Source organism: Orcinus orca, chromosome 3, assembly GCF_937001465.1.
Source record: "Orcinus orca chromosome 3, mOrcOrc1.1, whole genome shotgun sequence".
NCBI lineage: Eukaryota > Metazoa > Chordata > Mammalia > Artiodactyla > Delphinidae > Orcinus > Orcinus orca.
The window spans coordinates 97406557-97422511 of NC_064561.1; the positions used below are offsets into that span (position 1 = coordinate 97406557).

A 15955-nucleotide genomic window follows, 5' to 3' on the forward strand; every position below is an offset into this window, starting at 1 on the left:
GGGTGAGAAAGATACTTGTAAAGCAATATAAATAGAATCCTTTTAAATTTTAAAGACCTTTCCCTAAACATTTTATTTATTTTTTTTAAGTTTTTGCTTTTGCTTGCTTGCTTGGCTTAATTAATGACATTTACATACATCATGAAATGATCACTATGATAAATCTAGTAACCATCTGTCCCCATACAAAGTTATTAGATTATTATTGACCATATTCCTCATACTGCTTATTATATCCTCGTTGCTTTATTTATTTTATTACTGGAGATTTGTACCTCTTAATCCCCTTCACCTCTTTCTCCTCACCTCCCCTTCCCTCTGGCAACCACGTGTTTGTTTTCTGGATCTATATTTTTGTTTTGTGTAAGTGAGAACATATGGTATCTGTCTTTGCCTGATTTATTTCACTTAGCATAATACCCCCTATATCCATCCATGTTATCACAAATGACAAGATTTCTATTTTTTAATTTTTTAATTTTTTTTTTTTTTTGCTGTACGCGGGCCTCTCACTGCTGGGGCCCCTCCCGTCGCGGAGCACAGGCTCCGGACGTGCAGGCCCAGTGGCCATGGCCCACGGGCCCAGCCGCTCCGCGGCATGTGGGATCCTCCCGGACCGGGGCACGAACCTGCGTCCCCTGCATTGGCAGGCGGACTCCCAACCACTGCACCACCAGGGAAGCCCAGATTTCTTTTTGTTTTTAATGGCTGAGTAATATTCCATTGTGTGTATATATACCACATCTTCTTTATCCATATGTCTATTGATGGACACTTAGGTTATTTCCATTTCTTGGCTATTGTAAATAATGCTGCAGTGAATAGTGGGTGACATCTTTTTGAATTTGTGTCCTTGTGTTCTTCAATTAAGTACCCAGAAGTGAAATTGCTGAATCATATGGCAGTTTTATTTTTAATTTTTTGAGGAATCTCCATACTGCTTTCCATAGTGGCTGCACCAATTTACAATCCCATCAACAGTGCACAAGGGTTCCCTTTTCTCCACATCCTCTAACAACACTTATTTGTTGTTTTACTATCATTGTGACAGGTGTGAGATGGTATCTCACTGTGGTTTCGATTTGCATTGCCCTGATGATTAGTAATGTTAAACATCTTTTCATGTATCTGTTGGCCATTTGTATGCCTTTTCTTGGGGGGAAAAAAAGTCTATCCAGGTCCTCTGCCCATTTTTTAATCAGGTTGTTTGTTATTTTTGATATTGAGTTGTGTGAGTTTTTTTGTATATTTTGGATATTAACCTGTTGTTGGATATATCATTTGCAACTATTGTCTCTTATTCAGTACGGGACCTTTTTGTTTTGTTTCTAGTTTCCTTCACTGTACAAAAGCTTTTTAGTTTTATGTAGTTCCATTTGTTTGTTTTTGCTTCAGTTGTCCTCTCCTGAGGAAACAGATCCAAAAAAATATTTCTAAGACGGATGTCAAAGAGCACACTGCCTATGTTTTCTTCTAGGAATTTAATGGTTTCACATCTTGCATTTAAGTCTTTTATACATTTTAAGTTTCTTTTTGTATATGGTGTGAGAAAGTAGTCCAGTTTTATTCTTTTGCATATAGCTGTCCAGTTTTCCCAACACCATTTATTGAGAAGGCTGTCTTTTCCGTGTTGTATATTCTTGCCTCCTTTGACATAGATTAACTTGCCATATAAGTGGGGGTTTATTTCTAGGCTCTCTATTCTGTCCCATTGATTTATGTGTCTTTTTGTGCCAATACCATGCTATTTTTGATTACTGTAGTTCCGTAGTATAATTTGAAATTAGGGAGCGTGACACTTCCAGCTTTGTTCTTTTCTCTCAAGATTGCTTTGGCTTTTTGGGGTCTTTTGTGTTTCCATACAAATTTTAGAATTATTTGTTCTCATTCTGTGAAAAATGCCATTGATATTTTGATAAGGATTGCATTGAATCTGTAGATTGCCTTGGGTAATATCATTTTAACAATGTTAATTTTTCCAGTTCATAAACACATTAGTTTGGGTTGTCTTCAACTTCCTTTTATCAGTCTCTTATAGTTTTAGAGTACAAGTCTTTTACCTCCTTAGATTCTTTCCTAGGTATATTATTCTTCTAGATGCTGTTGTAAATAGGACTGTTTTCTTTATTTCTCTTTCTGATAGTTTGTTATTTCTATACACTAATAAACTATCTGAACTCCTGTATATTAATTCTGTATTCTGTAACTTTACCAAATTCATTTATTAGTTCTAACAGTTTTTTGGTGGCATCTTTAGGACTTTCTATATATAGTATCATGTCATCTGCAAACAGTGACAGTTTACTTCTTCCTTTCCAATTTGAATTCCTTTTATTTCTTTTTCTTGTCTGGGGATTGCCATGGCTAGGATTGCCAATATTATGTTGAATAAAAGTGATGAGAGTGGTCATCCTTGTCTTGTTCCTGATCTTCGAGGAAATGCTTTCAGCTTTTCACTGTTGTGTATAATGTTGGCTGTGGATTTGTCACATACGGCTTTTATTATGTTGAGGAATATTCCCTCTATATCCACCTTGCTGAGAGTTTTTTTTTAATCATAAATGGATATTGAATTTTTTCAAAAGCTTTTTCTTCATCTACTGAGATGATCATATGATTTTTATTTTTTAATTTGTTAATGTTGTGTATCGTATTGATGGATTTGTGGATACTGAACCATCCTTGCATACCTGACATAATTTCCGCTTGCTCATGGTGCATGATCCTTTTAGAGTATTGTTCAATTCAGTTTGCTAATATTTCGTTGAGGATTTTTGCATCTATATTCATCAGGGATATTGGCATGTGATTTTCTTTCTTTTTTTCTTTTTTGTGCTCTCTTTGACTGGTTTTGGTATTGGTGTGATGCTGGCCTTGTAAAATTAGTTCAAAAGCATTTCTTCCTCTTCAATTTTTTGGATTAGTTTGAAAAGGTTAGGCATTAACTCTTCTCTAAATGTTTGATACAATTCACGTATGAAGCTGTCTAGTCCTGGACTTTTATTTGTTGGGAGTTTTTTTATTACTAATTCAATTTCATTACTGGTAATCAGTCTGTTATCTTTTCTATTCCTGGTTCATCTTGAGAGATTGTACATTTCCAGGAATTTATCAATTTCTTCTAGGTTGTCCATTTTATTGGTATATAACTGCTCATCATAATTTCTTATGATCCACTGTATTTCTGTGGTGTCAGTTTTAACTTCTCCTCTTTCATTTCTGATTTTATTTATTGGGCCTTACCTCTTTTTTTCTTGGTGAGCCTTGCTAAAGGCTTATCAACTTTGTTTATCTTTTTTAAAAAGCAGCTCTTAGTTTCATTGATCTTTTCTAATGTTTTTTAGTCCCTATTTCATTTATTTCCACTCTGATATTTATAATTTTCTTTCTACTAACATTGAGTTTTGTTTGTTCTTTTTCTAGTTCCTTTTGTTGTAAGGTTAGATTGTTTATTTGAGTTTTTTGTTTGTTTGTTTCTTAAGGTAGGCTTGTATTGCTATAAAATTTTCTTTTAAAACTACTTTTGCTGCATCCCATAGATTTTGGATTTTTGTGTTTACATTTTCTTTTGTCTAAAGGTATTTTTAAAATTCCCTCTTTTATTTATTCAGTGACCCAGTGGTCGTTTAGTAGCATGTTATTTAGACTCCAGTTGTTTGTGGGTTTTGTAATTTTTTTCTTGTTGTTGATTTCTAGTCTCATACCATTATGGTTGTAAAAGATGTTTGATTCTCCTAAACTTTTAAATCATTTCATACCTAATTAAAATCATTTTTAATGAGTTACTTTTATCAAATATATGTGAAGCATTTAGTGTAGTTTTATAAAAATAATTCTTTTTCATTTTCACATTTAATTTAGTTAAATTGCACAATTTACAATTTTAAATTTAGTAGCATTTAGTTAAATTGCACAATCAGAATAACAAATAAGATTGGCAAAGTAGATTTGAGGGCAAACACACAAGATAATGAATTTTTAAAATTTAATGTTTATTGTGGAAGGTTTTAAACACACATAAATATAGAAAGAATCATATAATGAATTCTTGTGTACCCATCACCTGAATTCAGCAATTACCAACATTTTGCCATTCTTATTTCATTGACTGATCCCCTCAACTTACTTTTTCCTGGAGTATTTTAAATTAAATTCTGGACAAATTACCATTTGGAAACACTTCAGTTATCTCTAACAGATGAAGATTTTTTAAATGCACACATACAATACTATTATTACAACTAACGAACATAATGATAATTCCTTGAAGCCTCTTTTCAGCTCATTTATTTGAATTAGGATCCAAACTAGGTTACATGTTGCATTTGGTCTCTTTTAATGAATACTACTACTCTTCTTTTGCCTGTCAGTCATTTGTTGTGGAACATGAATTGTTTGTCCTGCAAAATTTCTTTCATACTGGATTTAGCTGATTGTCTTCTTATGATGCCATTCAATATGTTTTGCTACCTGCCCACCCCCATATATTGTCTATAAATTGATAGATAAATTAGAGTCTTGATTAAATTTAGGTTCCTGGTTTGGGGGCAATATACTGCATAGGTAGTGCTGGAGTGCTGAATAGCTCTTATTATATTAAATCAGGAGGCACATATTAGCTAGAGATAATGGAAATTTTAAATTAAGTTATAATAGCTAAGATATGTATCATCTAATTTGTGCAAGGCACTGTCCTAAACACTTTATATATATCATTTCTTTTAATCCTTACAAAAGCCTTTTGAAGTAGATGTTCTTATTACACCCACTGTACGGATAAGGAAAGTGAGGCACAGGGAGGCTAAATAACTTGCTGAGGTTCCCAAGCCTGGATTTGGTCTGGTCTCTGGAACTGAGACTACTGAGTCTGTGCTCCAGAGCACCCATTCTGCCTCTTGAAGGCAGTGACATTTCTAAATTACACTAAAAATAGTTAGGTGTGTACCAGACCCCGCCAGTAAACATACTGTCTTAATTCTATAAGCAAATGAATATTAAAGGATATATATGTTAAATAAAAAGTACTTTTGAGCTATGTTGTTTACCACATCAACCTTCTTTGAAAATAATACCTTATAAAACCCATATTTATTTTCTTACTGTGATATTTACTCTTACATTGACAAATTGTGATATTTTCCTTTTCCTGTAGTGGAACTTATAGAAAGTAAACTTACTTCCTTTAGGTAAATAGGTAAACATTTCTTTTGCAACATCAAGAAATATAAAGTGAGTTCCTTGAAATTCATGGCAGTTTGTAATTTTCAATATCCATAGCATTTACGAAAGAAATTATTACAGTTTTTGTTGCTTCTTTTGCTTACATAACGATGAGTATTCTAGTGTCTTCTCAATCAGTTTGGCTTAACTATTGTAGGAGATATGTTTACTGAGGGAAATTCAACAAAATCCACTTTATGTTTCCTTTGCACATTCTTATCCTATTTATATTTTAAAGTCTGCCTATCTTCATGTACAGTTTTTTCCCTTTTAAGTCCCTCTATATTTTAATACATGCTCTTCATCCTTTTTATTAGACAGATTTTACATAGATATTTCTCTTTATAACTGCAAGTAATTCATTCCTTGTGCCTAAAAATAATGTTCTGCTTTGTTGACATATGCTTATTAAAAGTGGTACATTTGCTATTTTTATTCAGAATTCCAAGTATATACAAGAGCATGACTTGTCTTATCAGTGTGTACCAATCCTTGACACATTCATTCAACAAACCTGTCTCGAGCATCTCATCAAGGATGAGTAAAACATAGGCCCCATGTCAGGTCAGACTCGAAGTCAGGTCAGGGTGATGACATATACTTCATACAGTGGTCACAACAGAGGGAGGAAAAACTAGGAGTCAAGAGCAACTGTCAGTCTGAGAAGAGTCCACTGCTGGAGTCTGACCAAACATAGAATGTAAATGAGTAAAGTGGGTCAAATGTAATCATTGGGGAATAGTGGGGACTGTAACAACTGAAGAATGCATGTCTGATCTAAGGACACTCATATTCACAGGTTTGTTTAAAACACTGACTCAACCACACAGACTATGGCTAGGATGCCTATTTGTGACTCTGGTAAGGTCTTAAGTACATGAAAAATTTAGTGTTTTGAGAAACTATCTATGTAATAATTCTGTTTAGTGGGCCAAGTCAGATAGACTTATGTAGAATTTTGGGGCCAGAAGTCAATATCTAGGGTTTCAAGCTACAATGAAAGAAATAAATGGGGGACAAAATTTGAACAAAAGAAATGTGTCAAAATCATCTTGGTCCATAAAACAGGGGCATAGAGGTTCTCAGTGAAGGGTATAGCAGTAGGTTGGTACAAGTCTGGCATTCTGCTGGATTACCATTAAGCAGACCAAGCACATGCCTAGTGTATCACCCCCAGAAGGACAGCATCAACAATCTGAGAAAAAAAGATTAAAATTAGACTTTGGTCTTTCGTTCATGAATTTTGCAGTTTAGTGGAGTTTTAAATTATTATTATGAAATTAGAGATGGAAGAGGAACCATATTTTTTTCCAGGACTCATGGCCTCTACATGCCTTAATCTGGCCTGGATAAGCCAATAAAATTGAAGATTCCAAGCATAGCGGAATTAGGTGTTTGGCTGAAGACCAGACTCAGGGTGACTGGGCATGGATGTTAGAAGGTAGGCTCAGTAACAAATTTGGCTGTACCCAGTTTGTATGAATATACAACCTGCTGGCCATTAAAACTTTTTTCAACCCCAAATAATTCTGAATGTCTCTTTATAATTAATGTTTGACATTGGTTGTACTAGCTATTAAGAGAGATTTCCAAACTCATAGATTTGGGCTCTGTATTAATTTTTGCAATAAACATGCATTTATTCTCCCTTTGTAGGGATTTACAGACATTGATTCTAATCAGTGTTTAAAGTTTACTTCGGAAAGAATTAGGTTGAATGTCTTAAAAGTTATATGGTGTAATTGAATAATATAAAAGTCTAAAATAACTTTTAAAGGCTTTCATACAGTAACTGCAATTATTTCTCAGTGGTTTCCATTTTTAAATGTTAATCTTTTGAAAAATAATATAATGGTTATATAATTCTTACTATATTTTTACATATTATATTTTGAAATCAAGGTATAATATCTTTTCCTCTCATTGAATATCAGACTTTGGTCATGTGAGGTTTATAGTAATATGCCCAATGCTATTAATATCTTCATTATTTTTATATTATATATCAAAAAGATATTTCAGATCTAATAGATATCCTCAAATATAGAAACCTATACTGTGCTTGGCGATGTTAATATGGCTGTTCACGAACTTTTGCATGTCTTGAACCTTAACTAAATCCTTTAAGAGATGTGTGACTCTGTCCTTGATCCTATTTGGGGGCTTTGTTTACAAAGAGTTCTTTAAGTACCTAATGTTTGGTTGCTTAACACAAATCATCTCGATCATAGGTGAATCATTTTATGTGAGACAAAAATAAAATTTACAATGGAGTGAAAAAAGATAAACTGTCAGGTTAAATTTTCTTTGATCTGTTTTGTTTACTTACGATTGGAGAAAAACACTGACCTTGTCTCTTCAGCAGTACTAAGCATCTTTATGTTCATTTGCAACTTCCATGGTTTTCAGCATGTTTTGGTGACGTCTTTTATTTTATGTGCAGTATATGTAGCTATGAAAATCAGCAGACTGTGTGTTACTTAAAATTGGGCAATTCACTTAGATAATTAGTAACACTAAAAGAAAGGCAGTTCCATTATTTTTTTTGCCAGATTGAGGAAAACTCTGCTGAAAGGTCCATGGTATCCAGCTTTTACTATATGCTGACTAGTGCCAGAATCCTAACCCAGTTTAAGGCAACACATTTTAAAAAATGCTCTTGGTGATTGGATAAGCAGTCTACCTTTTAAGGCACAAAATTATATAATGTCTTTCACCAAATATTCAGTTAGGGTAGGAACCTTAAATGAAAAGCTTGATGCTTATCAAGGAGATCATAGTTTTGGGGCTGATTTTATATTGGTTTTTAACTTTTAGTTCAACTCATGAGAGATAACGTGGAAGACAACATATAACGTTGAAGGCTAAGAACCGTCTGAGATCCCTTTTCTGAAGTTATCTGGTTATTGTTGGATAGTCAGGTGCTTGGAATAAAGATGATAGATGAGATAGAATTAGATATCCCTTGAAGATATCCCAAAGAACAAGCAGATGGAATGTTGCATCTGGGCCAGAAGGCTATTGCAAAGAGCCTGCAGCGAGCATTGTCTGTTTAATGAACAAATTATATCATGTATGTGTACTTTTATATCATGTGCATTAAAAAAATTCTGGAAATATACAAATAAATTTTAAAATATTGATCAGTTTCTAGCTATCTTTTATTATTGTGTATTTTCTTAAAAGATAAAAAGAGTAGGGGCTTCCCTGGTGGCGCAGTGGTTGAGAGTCTGCCTGCCGATGCAGGGGACACGGGTTCGTGCCCCGGTCTGGGAAGATCCCCCACATGCCGCGCAGCGGCTGGGCCCGTGAGCCATGGCCGCTGAGCCTGCGCGTCCGGAGCCTGTGCTCCGCAACGGGAGAGGCCACGACAGTGAGAGGCCCGCATACCGCAAAAAAAAAAAAAAAAAAAAAAAAAAAAACTAAGCTATGGTAAAATAAAACAAAGTAACAAAACATATACAATGGTAGTTGCCTTTGTGGGTGGGTATGGGCATTGACTGGAAGGCGGGGCATGAGGGAACTTGGTGGGGTGCTAGGAATAGTCTAGATCTGATAGGGGTTCAAGGTAGACAGGTATATGCACTTGTCAAACCTGATTGCATTTGAGATTTGTGTATTTCACAGCAGGTAAAACCTTTTTTTTTAAGAGAACCATTATAAACATTGAACTTTAATGATGTGTATGATAAAGTATTTATGGGTGAAATGTACTGATGTCTGCACTTAACTTTAAAATGCATTAAAAAGTAAGAATGGATAGATACCTGGGTGGATAGAGAAATAGATGGGATACATCTGAGATAAAGCAGATGTAGAAAAATGTTAATTATGGAATCTAGATGGTGAATAATGGCTTTGAGTGAACAATTCCTTTAAATTTCGGTATGCTTCAAATTTTCGATAATAAATTGTGCAAAAATGAGTGTTTATTCTAAAAAAGTTTAGAAGACATACCTTTTTGGAATTTATTCTAATTCAGGCTGAAGATTTGGTAGGATTCTTTAAGGTTTTCTTTTTTTCTCCCTTTCACAACTTAAAATTTTGTCTTATCTGATTATGTCATCTTAATTGCAATTAGTTTGTTACCTTTATTATTTTTTTAAATAAGTTTATTCATTTTATTTATTTATTTTTGGCTGAGTTAGGTCTTCTCTGCTGCACGCGGGCTTTCTCTAGTTGCGGTGAGCGGGCTTCTCATTGCGGTGGCTTCTCTTGTTGCGGAGCACAGGCTCTAGGCACGCGGGCTTGAGTAGTTGTGGCATGCAGGCTCAGTAGTTGTGGCTCACGGGCTCTAGAGCACAGGCTCAGTAGTTGTGGTGCACAGGCTTAGTTGCTGCGTGGCATGTGGGATCTTCCCTGACCAGGGATTGAACCCGTATCCCCTGCATTGGCAGGCGGATTCTCAACCCATGCGCCACCAGGGAAGCCCCAGTTTGTTACCTTTATAAGTCATATTTCTTGGTGCCACATGTGTAATCCAGTGATTCGTTTAATGCCATTTATTAGGCACTATATTCATTTCCTGTGGCTACTGTAACAAACTACTACAAATTTGGTTGCTTGAAAGCAAAAATATTTATTCTCTCACAGTTGTGGAGGTCAGACATCCAAAATCAGTTTCACTGGGCCAAAATCAAGGTGTCAGTCTCCCTCTGGAGGGAAGAATTCATTCCTTTTCTTTCTGGCTTCTGGTGGCTACCAACATTCCTTGGCTTATGGTCATATCACTCCAGTCTGCTTCTGGGGTAATATTACTCTCTCCTCTCTTGTCTATGTCAAATCTCCCTCTGCCTCTTTCTTGTAAGTATACCTGTGATTGTATTTAGGGCCCACTCAGATAATCTAGAATAATCTCCCCATCTCAAATCTTTAATTTAATCACACCTGCAAAGACCCTTTTTCCATAAAAAAGTATAAAGTATATATAAAGTAACACTTAAAGGTTGCATGGATTAGGACCTGGTGTCTTTGGGGGCCATTATTCAGCCTACCACAGGCATTTTTTTATGTGCCAAGTTCTGTGCTAGGGCCTAAATAATAATAATTAAAATTTAATTGCTTCCTGTGTGCTAGGTGCTGTCCTATGTGCTTTACATGCATTTTTTTACTAGGGAAAAAAATCGATTTAACATGAACTTATTGGAGCTTACATTTCTTTCTTGCATATGTCAACTATTAAAGTCCCACATTGCTAGTTTTCTAAGAAATGTACTTGAAAATTCTATTCGATCCTAAATAACCCTGTCTTATTTGTGTGGAAGATGTTAAAATTGACAAGATTGTGAATTCCCTTTGGGAAGAGACATGTCTTTTCCATCTTTGTATCCATTAGTTAGGGGCAGAGTAAGGGTTAGTAAATGTTTGTTGAATAACTAAAAGCACCTTTGCAAACATTGTGAAATGTAACATTTGCAAAATCCTTGGAGATAGGTATTGTAATTTCCAGAATTTTACAGAAAAGACTAAGAGAAGTTCAATTACATTCCAAACCCCAGGACTGTGTCTTACACATACACACATACAAAACTTTGACAATGTGAGCATTGGAAGCATATTTCTACTGTCCATGACTGATTGATTTTGTACAAGAAACATTAAATTTCAGTAAAATTTTGATATAGCTAAATATCATCTCTGTTATTATTGCATTATATTATTAATCATGTACAATATACTTTAAAATTTTCAGCTTTTTGAGGGGCCATTTTCATGTGAATTAAGTCCACAGTGGTATTAAGAAATGGGAGGAAATTTTCCAAATGATTCCAAATATTTTAACACTTTCTTGAAACTTCAGCCTTTCCCCAGAGATATGTCAAGCCTATCTAGTCTTTTTGTAACTTCTTTTGATCAGATTTTTTTAACTCACTGATATTATGAATCTTATAAATAATCATACTTCCCTCTTTACTTTGGTTCCTTGAAAGTTTATTCCAAAATGTTATTCCATTTGTAGAAGCTTTTCAGGATGAATCATATCAATTCCTTCAGGGTGAGTATATCCCTAACTTTATTATTTACTATCCATATTTTCTACCTTCTTTGCCCCTCTCAAACATTTCTTTTGTAGTTTTGTATGCATTTCTAGGGAAATAAGGCTGGATATAAGTAAACAGATGAAATGAATTTAGGCTCCTTAGTAATTATGAAATATATGAATGTATTATTGTATATGTTACATATAAAATGTTATTTTATATAGATATTGTTATGTTCTGTATATATTGTTTTTCTTCTTTTTCCTCTTTACAGCCACTATTTCAACTGATGTGTCCCTGAGTATATATCATGGTCACTGACTTGCTTATACTATTACCCTTTATATTTTCTTTCACCTTTTTCAAAGTATGATGTGGCATTGGATTGCCATTAATTTTCCCAAAGCCCCAAATTTTGCCCAATGGCCAAAGAGTGTCCTGTGTCTGATGAGCATGCACTTACCTTTCAATAACGGATCACAAAAAGGAAATTGTTCTCTTAATTTTTTTATAAAATTCTATCATTACCAGGGCAGCACTCATGGTACCCCCCAGTAACCAACCATAGGAACACACAACTGACTCCAAGCACATTTACCTGATGTCCCTTTCAAACGCCTGGCATTGCTCTTGCCTCTTTATTCCACTAACAACCTTAGAAAACAATCAATTGCCCCTCTCCTCACCTCAATCTTCTTCCTCAGAATATCAGAATGTATTTCTTTATTTACTTGGGTACATGAGAGAAGTGTTTTGTGTGTAGAGCAGAAATATTAATACTGTTACTGCATTTTGCTACATGGTTTGTTGATTACGCAGACAGAACAGTAACTATAATAATCAACAACTAATCAACAGCGGAGCATTTAGAAACATGCCTCTCACTGTTGCGGCCTCTCCCGTCGCGGAGCACAGGCTCCGAACGCGCAGGCTCAGCGGCCATGGCTCACGGGCCCAGCCGCTTCGCAGCATGTGGGATCTTCCTGGACCGGGGCGCGAACCCGCATCCCCTGCATCGGCAGGCGGACTCTCAACCACTGCGCCACCAGGGAAGCCCTGATTTACCTTTTAAAAATAACATATAACAGGACTGGGGTTGGGAGTGTTGCTTGCTCCTGCTGGCTGTCAGACATGATGTTGCCTGTAAGGTACCCGCTGTCTGAAACAAATTGTGAAATGTGCTGTCTTCTTTCTCCATGCTTACTTACTGTCTTGCTTTTGCAACTTTCCGCAAGGAGAAAATGGGTAATGCTTCCCCCCTATGGTTTCTATCAGTCTTAGCACTGGTTTCATTAGCTTTCCACCACTTTCTCCAAGAACAAAGAGGTGTGTTTTCCCTTCATAGGGAATAGACTGAGGACTAATTCAAGCAAAGCAACCTGAATTTTAGTGATCATGACATTTCAGGGGCTAGGCTGCTAAAATTCCTTTACTATGTGCATTTACAACAATTAGATATTTTTTGATTGAGATAATTTGTTGATTTACAACAATTAGTTATTTGTTGATTGGGAAGGGAAAAGTGTTAAGAATTGTATTTATAAGTGTATTTATATACATGTGGACATCTATACTACATAGCACTTTGAATATAAATTAAATTGCTGATAATCAGTTCTTGTCATTGATGGATAAATTAAAGTGTTAAGAAAGAATCCTCTAGAAGTATATTTTACAGGCAAATGGACTTTATAGTGTCAGGTATCATTGAACTGGCCAGGTGAAGCTAAGTAAGGTTCAATAGCCTTTCTCTGGAATTTTAAAATCTCATTCTATTGCACTTACTTGAATATTATTTAAGAAGGAAATGGGGAGGCCTTTGTTTCTCTATCCTTCAGATAAATAAAAATTAACTGAAATCAGTTGTCATTCTTCCTTTGGGATTAAAAATGTAAACTGCATACTTTTCATAAGAGGATTCTTGGTTAATGTCCCTTATTGTAGTTTGTAGAAATATATGAATTGTTTCTTTCGTTTTTATTTTTAAAGAAGTGTAAATGTTATTTCTTTTTACTAAGTAAGAAAGTTATCTTTCCGTGTAAACATAATGTACCAAAACAACTAAAGGTGACCCGCTGCCTCTCTTACCTGTAAATGTTAGAGCAAAGATTATTTCACCCCTGACATGACATTAATATGTAATGATATGGAAGAAAATAGGAATAAAGTAATGGGAGTCCCGGAGCTTTGGAAGTAGGTTTTATGAATTCAGCAGTGATGACCCTTAAGCCTCAAAGGGTTCAGAGTTCAATCTAGCTAAGCATCAATAAGGTCAAGTTTATGTAGTGTCCTTGTCTTCTTCAGTGCCATGTGATCTTTCTCCTTTGGTCTTTCTGAATGAATATATGGATAACTTTATTCCTACTGCCTATACTTTTCCCACTCCCTAACCTAGAACTCCTTCCTCATACTTTCTTTTTCAGAAACTAATAAGAAGCCTTCACCATTTTCTTCTCCCAATTACAGGATTAATTAGTTTTTTATAATTGTACTTAAAATCACCTATAAAAATTCTTTTATTGGCTTTTGATTGGGCCAGAAATTTGCTAAGCTTAAAAATTAGTGGCAAAGTGCAGGCTTCCTGAATATGAATGCTTGAAGCATGTGGGAAACATTTGGAACGGAGAATGTTGACCTGCTTTCTTTGTGTCCTACTACAGCTATCTAATTATAAGCTTTCAAAGATACGAAATTAGGTGCCCTCTTCATTGCATTTTACAAATATAGTTTTTTCATATTGCTAAAACCATCCTCAAACAAAATTTTGAGTGGTACATTGGGATGTTGGGAATCATTGTTAGCTAAAGTGAAACCATTCTTTTGACTTTTATAATTGTCTTTACTGCTGTGTTTTATAGTCTTCTGAGAATTTGGCTTATCCAAAAAGAGATTCTGTGCCTTCCCAAGTGAGAAGGAAACCTTTTGTCAGCATCTTGTCTGAGTTAACTCCTTGGCTACACAGGTCATGGGAGGTCTCTGTTGAACATCAGTCTTTGGCTCTATCACAAAACTGGTATTGAAGCACAGGCCAGCTCCCCCAGTACAGAGGTTAAAGAGGTAATTAGTCACTACAAAGCCGACTTGTGGCGTCTTCGGGTAAGGAAGTACTTAACTCTTTCCTGAATAATGCCTGAAATCTCATCTTCAGTATATTTTTATAGTCCACTAAAATAATTTTCTCTTGTCCATTTTAAATTAAAGGTGAGCTTAAAATATATGATGTCTGTTGAATTGAGACTTTCTCATCAATACTTAAAGCACTAAGTGTAATGGGGGTGGAGATGGGCAGGGAGATTATCATCAATTGTATGTTTAATATTCCATCTAAATTTCATGTTAGCTGTTTGGAAGCCTAACAAGTCTCTGAAATATTTCTAGCTTTACCATTAAAGTTCTTATTTATTATTGTAGGATGGGGTAGGAGTTGGAACTTGCCAGAATTCTGCCTGCTTTTTTTTAAGAAAAGGAATGGCCTCTGATGGATCACAATTCACTGAACTGGACCATAGTTTTATATGTTTTTATATTCCTGTTTTTTTTTTTTTTTTCAGAGCCTGGGCTTTTGCTTCCAGACGGTAAATTTTTGTTACATGTAGGATAATAAAATCTTCTCTTCCACCCTCTACCTTAAAATATGCCAGAATACCATAAAGATAGCACCAGTCTTAACTGTATCAACATTGTGCAATGCCTGGATTCCCCCAGAGATATTGGCTATAAATTGATGGAACCCCAAAAACCTTTAAGGATGGAAGAGATTTCTTAACTTTTCCTATTTCAAAATAACTACATTTTTTTTTCCATTGAAGAATGACTAAACTGCTGAATTAGGAAGTCTTACCTTTAAATTTTCCCCTTCCCTTTCTTTCTAGCATTTCCTTCAGTCCTGAAACATGACTCTTTTCAGTTGATTTTCAGTAGATATAGAGACAGTGATATGCTTTTTCTGCTGCTGGGTATGAACATTAATATCAGCCGTAGCAGCAAAAATAAATAGTAGTTGATCTATCAAGGTTATAAGTATTATGGGTATCATTTTATAATAATGTGGCTTTCTGATTAGATCTTTTAACTTTTCTAACACATAATTTGCACTTAATAAAACCTTGTTGAAATAAATAAATCAGAAATAGCTTAGAATCTTTTTTTCTGCTTCTTACATACTCAGAGGCACGCTTAGAAAAAGTTAGCTCAAGTTATTATATAATGGTTTAGTGTAGCTGCGGTAAAAGGATGGATCAACGGCTAAAATTAAAAACAAGACTTTTGGATAAATGTATCTGAAATATTAAAGCCAGAACCAAGTTTATCCAAATGTGTTAGTTTGGTTTCCTCTCCCCTGCCCCCTTGCTTTGGAAAAACATTTAACCATTTTGTTTCTTAGTAACTTAAGGAAAATGTGCATTTAAAAAAATACTGCAGGCTTTATTCTATTTGAAAAACATTTTTAAAGTTCTCTAAGAAACATTCAAATTACATTAAACATGTTTTTCTATATAAATGAAGGAACAAAATATTCCCGTAAGAGCTGGTTTGTGATGGTCACTCCTAAATATGTTAGAAAATATTATTTTGCTGTTGTATTACTCCTTTTTCAGTGCCGACTCCTACTTACTCTCCAGTTAGGAAACCTACCTAATGCTAGAGACTGTCAGGGAAAGGGTGGTCCAGACAGAATCAGCAGATGACAACATCTGCTCCACCTCTTCCAAAGGTGTAACACCTCTGTTGGCAGAGATGTAAACCCATAGAAT

At 35.1% G+C, this 15955-nt stretch overlaps 1 protein-coding gene across 5 annotated transcripts in view; it reads left to right on the forward strand.

Annotated features, from left to right (window-relative positions):
• FBXL17 (F-box and leucine rich repeat protein 17) overlaps positions 1-15955 on the forward strand; it is a 476179-nt gene that overhangs the window by 292563 nt on the left and 167661 nt on the right. The window contains exon 7 of one of the 5 annotated variants that reach the window (XM_033423743.2): positions 8038-11749. The exons of the other annotated variants lie outside the window; for them this stretch is intronic. Within the exon in view, the coding sequence (XP_033279634.1) occupies positions 8038-8056 (19 nt within the window). The 3' untranslated portion in view covers positions 8057-11749. Of the gene's footprint in view, positions 1-8037; positions 11750-15955 lie in introns of those variants that run through there. 5 annotated transcript variants of the gene reach the window in all.